The sequence below is a fragment of the Gekko japonicus genome, unplaced genomic scaffold (assembly GCF_001447785.1).
Source record: "Gekko japonicus isolate JY-2015 unplaced genomic scaffold, Gekko_japonicus_V1.1 scaffold1101, whole genome shotgun sequence".
Taxonomy (NCBI): Eukaryota; Metazoa; Chordata; class Lepidosauria; order Squamata; family Gekkonidae; genus Gekko; species Gekko japonicus.
In genome coordinates, this window is record NW_015168680.1 from 27,435 (window position 1) to 35,374 (window position 7,940).

The 7,940-nt window shown below is 45.3% G+C and overlaps 1 protein-coding gene across 1 annotated transcript in view; it reads left to right on the forward strand.

Moving 5' to 3' along the window:
- The first annotated feature begins 712 nt into the window (after window positions 1-712).
- DDX10 (DEAD-box helicase 10) overlaps window positions 713-7,940 on the forward strand; it is a 255,941-nt gene continuing 248,713 nt past the window's right edge. Inside the window, exon 1 of the mRNA XM_015415396.1 lies at window positions 713-948. Coding sequence (XP_015270882.1) covers window positions 766-948 — 183 coding nt within the window. The 5' untranslated portion in view covers window positions 713-765. The remainder of the gene's footprint in view (window positions 949-7,940) is intronic.

Below are 7,940 nucleotides of genomic sequence, written 5' to 3' on the forward strand. Positions count from 1 at the left end.
TCTATAAGTGAACCTTACCTACCATTCTAATGTATTTGAAAAAGTGTGCATGCCCACAAAAGCTCATACCTTGACCGATTCCTCAAAAGCAATTGTTGCGCCCTGGGTCTCCCGTTTCCCCGGCTGTATTCCTCAATTTCCCACTATTTGCTGCAGGGCCACATTTTGACACGCATCTCCCCCGAGTCTTCTTGATCCTTATTTTTTAGGGCGCAACAACTGCTTTTGCGGAATCGTGCTTGAATAAAACTTCGTTGGTCTTAAAGGTGCCACTGGACTCTAAATTTGTGCTACTGCTTCAGAACAGGGCTAGTCGAGCCGAGCCGACCCGACCCGACCCAACCCACCTGGATCTTTCTTACTAGATTCGAGAAGCTACTTCAGCGCTTCTCCCATGCAACAGGCTACATGCCTTTCCACAAGGGAGAAGCCGCCAAGAGTATGGTTGCAACCCACTGGGAAGTGGCATTTCTCGCAGCTCTCCGTATTCACCGAGCTTGTGAAAAGCTCTCCGTCATAATAAAGAAATAGACAGACGCTTCGATGCAAGGGCACACACGACCACGACCCACCTAGCTGCAATATCACCCGGGACATTCCCTCCTCACCCCACAGCTCGGGGTGGAGCCTTCCCGGTTGGTGGGAGGAGACCGGGCCTGGGTTGTGCGGTGACGCGCTCTCCGTGCGCCCGGCTTCGCCTCTGCTCGTCGCCTTTGCACGGGGAGCAGCGTGAGTACCTCTGCCTGCACGCTTGAGTGTGGGAGGATGGGGAAATCAGGAGGGATCACCGCGGGGTCGATCCCCGACCCGGTGCGCAGCTTCGAGCGCTGGAAGAAGAAATACGCCCAGCGCAAGAACAAGCTGCGGCTGCAGCGCAAACAGAAGAAGCGGCCCGAGTGGGAGGTGGAGAGGGAGGCGATCGCCCGCCTGGAGCAGCGCTACTCGGAGGTAAGAGGAGCCTGCTGCCCCGCCGGCTTGTTACTCCAGGTGCCAGGTTCGCTCTTGGAGCGTATGAAGGTATGGCGGTGCCGCTGAGCGTGTGCAGAGTGGTTGTTCCTGGCGGTCGAGGAACCGGCGCCAGCACCTCCAATGTATCTAGGATTTTAGGATCTTCAAATCGGGCCGTGCGATTTTCAGGCAGGGCTGAGTCCATACCCCTTCGTTAAATTGGAGGCTGCGGTCACACACACTAAATAATCCACTTTCAGTACATTTTCCAACTGGATTTTCCTGTGTAAACTAGCAAAATCCAGTTGGAGAGTGCATTTGAAGTGGACTATTTAGTGTGTGTGTGATGGAGCGCCCCCCTTCGGTGGCAGGGTCGTAAGGGACAGAGGACCAAGGGGGTACCTAAGGATGGAAACTGAGTCAAGATGGGGAGATGTGCTTTAGTTTGAGTCCAGCTGTTGGACAGAGATCCCTAAGGACACTTTCGTGGGAGAAAGCCCCACAAAAAACATGGCAGTTCTGAGTAGATCTGCTTATCATTATGCCCTAATAACTTGCCACCAGGCAGTAGTAAAATCTCTAGTTACTTGGCCTGGCTGGGATTATTTGCTCCCTGTTTAAGGAGCAAAGAGAGAGAGAAAAACATGGATGGTGGGCAGGGGTGGAAGAAAAACTGTAGGAAAGTCAAACATCATAGCCAATAATTTGCACATCTGGAAATTTTTAAAAAGCAAAGTCACACATTCACCGTCAGCAACTAATCATTGGTAGTGGAGGCTTTTCCTACACTGTAGGGGAAAGCTGTTTTTATTCTGGGGTGTTGCTTTTGAGAATGGAAAAAAAAGTCTAAAAGATCGCAGAAGCTAAGCAGCATTGGCCCTGGTTAGTACTTGGATGGGAGATAGGGTTACCAAGTACCTACCTACAAATCGGCGGGGGACACATGCTTCCTCGCCGGAACATTCTTGCATGTAACACGGCAGCGTTGCACTATCCTGTCGCCCAGACGTGACGTAAGCATGCTGGGCACGTAGCCGGGTGACGCTCTGGCAATGGGGCTGGAAACTCGATGGTACCATCGAGTTTTCAGCCCCATTGCCAGACGTCACCCGGCTACATGCCCACGTCATGTCTGGGCAACAGGATAGTGCAGCGCCTGTGTTTTCCCCCCGGGAATGTTCCCACCAAGAACTATATGTCCCCCGCCGATTCACGGTAAGTACTTGGTAGCCCTAATGGGAGACCATCAGGGAAGTCCAGTGTCAGTGTGGGAGACCACCAAGGAAGTCCAGGGTTGCTGTGCAGAGGCAGGCAATGGCAAATCAGCTCTGTTTGTCTCTTGCCTTGAGAACTCTATGGGGTAGCTGTAAATTGGCTGCAGCTTGATGGCACTTTCCACCCTCCCCTACAAAGGACTCACAAATCCAGGGTTTCCTATAAGGGTTTCTTTATAAGAGCCCAGGTTCTGGGCCCTGCAACTTTTCCAGTTGCCTGTCATGCAGGCTGCTTTATTGTGTTGTGACAGTTACTGCGGAATAGATGTTTTAGGTTTTAGCAGGATTACCTGGTGTAAGTTAATTTGTGCAGTTTCTCATATCTACTTCACACTGTACTTTAAATGTGTGTGAACAAACCTTGGTGTGCATACTTGTAAAAACGCATGTGAGACTGAGAAAGGCTGTGGTTTTGAGGGGGGTATTTCCTGCCATTGGATCATGTAGCTATGCTTTTAGTGGAATCAGTTAAGAGCTTTTTGGGGTGTGGTGAAGAAGCAGGTCAGTGTTGTTGATAAGAGTGCTTTGAACACGTGAAGCTGCCTAATACAAAAGCTGCCTTATACAAAATCAGACCATCAGTCCATCAAGATGAGTATTGTCTGCTGAGGTCTTTCACATCACCTACTGCCTGGTCCTTTTAACTGGAGATGCCAGGGATTGAACCTGTGACCTTCTGCACGATCTGCCACTGAGCTGCAGCCCCTTCCCTCCCTCTGTCCTTCAGTGACATCTTGAAAACCGTGGCTACAGTTTTGTGGTAGGGTATTAGGACACAGTTTTGTGGTAGGATGTGAACTTTTGTGAGTCCTACAAAAGCTGATTACTTATTACAATTTTTGTTTTTTGGGGGTGAATATTGTGTGTGTATATGTGCTTGTGAGCCTGGAAGTCATGGTGACTTCTGGTGACCCCTAGTGGGGCTAGGACATTTCAGAGAGGTGACTTGATAGCCTGCCTCTGTGTCCTAGTCCTGGTATTCCTTGGAGCTCTCTCTTCCAGGTTCCTGCCAGGGTCGGCCCTGCTTAGCTTCCGAGATCTGACGAGATCAGACCTGCCTGGGCTATCCAGGTCAGGGCACCCTACCACAAATTTTGTTAGTTTTTAAGGTGCTGCTGGACTTACTTTTTTCTACAGCTACAGACAGGCTGACATGGCTACCCATCTTGATACAGTTTTGGATACTCTTGGATACAGCCAATCTAGCCACACTGACCCGTACTACTGTAACCTCAAATCCAGATTACTATAATGCGCTGTATGTAGGGCTGCTTTTGAAGGCAAGTTGGAAATTTCAATTAGAACAACATATAGCTGCTCTGCTGTTGATATGAGCTAATTTTATGTTATTACATTTCACTCTCCACTTGAATGTCATGGACCTTTGATGTTCATAATTTTCTTCTTCATACCTTAATACATAAATGTGTGCCTAATGAGGACCTGCTGTATGCATGTGATGACATCCTTGCAAGCTTATGCTGGAATAAAGTTGTTAGTCTTTAGAGGCCCCGGTCACACGTAAAGGTTTGGCCCAGGAGAGGGACGGATTGGGGGCGCAGCAAACGGGCGCGATCTCACCGCAACATCTGGGAAGTGGTGCGCACCCATCCCCGATCCGTCCCAACCCCCGAAAAGGCGCAGCAAAAATACACCACCTACCGAGGTGGTACTTCCAGCGTGGCTGCATCAAGGCTGGCCGTGGGATCGCCGGCATGTCCTTCTGCCGGCACATCCCCGGCTCCTGGCTGAACTGTGCATGCTCAGACATGCGCAGTTCGGCAGTCTCCCGTTCCCCACTGTCGTGCCGGGGAGGGAATGCGCCAGGCTCAGGGGATCAATGTGATCCTGCCGCCCGTTCCTTTCCCCCTGTGTGGCAGGGACCAGAGTAATACAAGACTCCTGTTTATTTTTTGCTGCAGCAGACTAATGCAGCTCCTTCTCTGGAATTAAGGCTTTGGAGTGGTGTTTGCCTTGCATATCTGTTCCTTGGAAGTTGAGCATGCATGTTTTGACTTGAAAACCAGCACTGACAGCAATTCAGCTCAGCTGTACTGGGAAACATTTGCTTGTCCTTGTGAAATGGGGGGAGTGGCCGGTAGACGTTAAGCATGTTCATTGGTGTAAACACAGCAATTGTCTCCTGTGGTAACAACCAGGAATGATGCATACTCTGTAACTAGGGTTGCCAATCTCCACGTGGAGGCTGGAGGTCTCCCAAAATTACAACTGGTCTCCAGGTGACAGATCAGTTCTTTTGAAGAAAATGGCTGCTTTGGAAGGTAGACTCTATGACAACATATCCTTGTCCTCTCCACTTCCAAATCTCCAGGTATTTCTCAAGCAGGAGTTGGCAACCCTATCTGTAGAGCATCTCTTTGCTGCAAACTAATATGGACTTAGCCATCATTCCTTCTTCCACAGAACCTTGGGTATTGAGAGGAAGGGCAAGAGAGACTATGGATTTCTAATGAAGTGTTATCAGCAGCTCACCAAACAACAGTCCACAGGGGCCTTTGGAGGAAAGCCAAAACCATCTAGTATAAAAAAGCAATATCAGTTTATATTGTAGCTTCTCTGTTAGTGGTTCAGAGGCTTAAGTTGTTTGTGACTGTCTTTGTACCTGTTCCTTTCTCTGTCTCCTATCAATTTTCATGTGACTATGTACCCATGAAGCTACTTGGTAGTGAATCAGACCACTGCTCCATTTAGGTCAGTGTTGTATGTTACTCAGGTATTGAGAGGAAGGGCAAGAGAGACTACGGATTTCTAATGAAGTGTTATCAGCAGCCTTTGGAGGAAAGCCAAAACAATCTAGTATAAAAAAGCAATATCAGTTTGTATTGTAGCTTCTCTGTTAGTGGTTCAGAGGCTTAAGTTGTTTGTGACTGTCTTTGTACCTGTTCCTTTCTCTGTCTCCTATCAATTTTCATGTGACTATGTATCCATGAAGCTACTTGGTAGTGAATCAGACCACTGCTTAGGTCAGTGTTGTCTGTTACTCAGATGGCAGCTCTCCAGGGTCTCAGGCAAAGGCCTTTCCCATCACCTACTCCTTCATCCTTTTAGCTGGAGATGCTGGGGGATTGAACCTGGGACTTTCTGCAGGCTAAGCAGATGGCCTCCCACTGAGCCACTTTTCCCTCCCATTGTTTTTAAGATAGCTGACCATATGAATGGTTGACTATCCTCAATCAGGTTTTAGTACAACCGGATACAGGACTGCCACGTTATTTGTGGTGGAGTCAAAATGTGCTACCTTTAAACATAATTTATGAAATGCTTACATTAGACAGAACACTTCTTTGTGGGGGGACCGGAGGAGTAAATTGCATTATTCAAACTGTTAAAATACGCAAAGCATAACATATTGTTTTGAGTTACTTAATGCAGCTATTATTCAAAAAGAAAAACAACTATTCCTCTACACGGTGCATCATATTTTATAAACCAATTTTCCCTTTATGTATTCAGAAACTATAATTCTGTTCTTATTTTGTACTTTTAAAATGGGCTTCTCTTACCTTAAAATGAGCCTCTGTTCTGAGAGCTAAATAATATTGCCCTTCTCACAGAAATTAAATTTAAACTGTGCACATATCTGGCATTTTGATGATTGCTTTACATACCAATAACTTGATTTCAAATTGTTGGTACATCCAGTGGCACAAGAAACTTGCTGAATACAAAAAACAGCAATGGCTTTTATTTTACACATACATCTTTATTCCAAGAGGGGGAATGATTGTTCAGATTTGTTATGAAAATATATTTGTGAGCTTTTTCCTAAGTGAAGGCAGGGCTGTAATCAGTTTTTACCATTCCCTCCTAATGAAAGTTATGTTATAATACAAAAAAAACCTAATGGTGATGATGACATCACTTCCTCTTATCATTTAAACACACTTACATGGGACCTGCACTTGCTCACCTCGCAAATGACTTTTCTGGAGAGTTTCAAAGACACAGAGATAGCAGGTATACATTTAGATATATTGACTATATCCATCTTTCATGGCTATGATGGGTTGAGATGAGATGTTTGATGTACCGTACGTGGAAACTGGGAAAAGGTGGGATTCTGGAGCAGGGTTAGAATGACAAGGGAAGTTCTGACTGCTGCTTGCAGGCACCCTTAGCTGTTGTGCTTCTCTAACTTCTGTTTAATTCAAAGTGTAATATCAAATCAATATGTATTTATTTTTTTTATTAAAGAACTGAGCGTTCACGTCTGTGACAGTGTGATCCCACCTTGTGACACTTGCATTTAGGAAAATAACAATAAACAAACTTCAGAAGACATAGTATCTGGAACAGTAATTGAGCATATACAACAACAATCAACATGGAACAATTCAGGCCTGTTGTATTTGAGCAGACCAGGGTCTCAGTCTTTCTGACTTACGTCTGTCCAGTCCTATAAAGGGGCATCAACTTGCAGCTGTGCTATGTGTTGGGATACTCTCTGTTCTTTACAGGAGTTTCTGGTATCCCTAGAATATTAATATATAGTATTATAGAAAGGAGGTAAGAGTACTTCTACCTGCAGCTTCAGGACCACCAAATCCTCAGGGAAGATTGCACCTTTTCCCCCTGATACCCCAACACTTTAGCCTCCCCCTGGTGGACTCAGGGTTACACTTCTGGAAGGCTCACTTTCTATGGACCATTTGGCAAGTTATTAAATGATGAGAGATCAAGTTACAAGAATGAGATCTGCATTTCTGATTTTAACGAACAGCTTTCCAAACAACAAAGATGTTATCTGGCTTTTCTTTTGCATCACACCTCTTGGAGGTTTATTGTCATTTAACTGTGTTTCAGGCCTGAAATAACAATTTCCTAAATACTTCGACATGTTCCATGAGAATCTAGTAACCAAAAACTTAAGCTGTGTTTTTTAATGAAAAATAATTGCAGCTGGTTACTGATAGATAGGGATGTATAATTAATTTTTTTGAAACACATTTTTATGTTGCTGTAATTGCTTTCATTTCCAGTGGGAAACTTATTTCTGGCTTTAATGTCCTTGTTTTCCTTCCAGTTTGGATGGGTTTCTTAGTGATCATCTCTCTTGCATAACGGATCTTCTTTATCAAGTTTTAGACATGTAACAAAGGGGCTCTGTTTCTTAGTCAATTAAAATAGCTTTGTGAATCTTAAAAAAACCCCACACCCATAACTATTATGTAACTGAGGATGCTGCATCTAGAAAGCCATTTATCCAGTTACATTGAAACAAGGGGAAACGTTTGTTCCCTCCCAGGGAATTCTTCTGTAGGGGGGGCGGGCAGCCATTTGCTACCCCAGAAGGTAGCAGAAATCGGATTGCTTTTTACATTTGGCTTTTCATTCATTTGGAAACCACTGCATGGTTTTACAGTGGCTCAGTTAAACCATCAATTGAAATTGTGTTTTGATTAAAATAACTATAGATAGTGCAGATTCAGGTGTTGGGCTGAAGCAACAGAACAAAGTTTGAGTCCAGTGGCACCTTTAAGGCCAACAAAATTTAATTCTGGATATAATTCCGGTTATAAGCATGGGCTACTCCACTAACCATGGTTGGTTAGGGTACGTCAGATCAGGACCTGAAACTATTGTTTAACCTCAGTTAGTTTTCACACCATGTATGCACACAGATATCCCAGCTTGTTCCCTGACATTACCTTTGCCATGGTATGGGCTGGGATATCAGTCTGGAATCTGCAGGGGAAA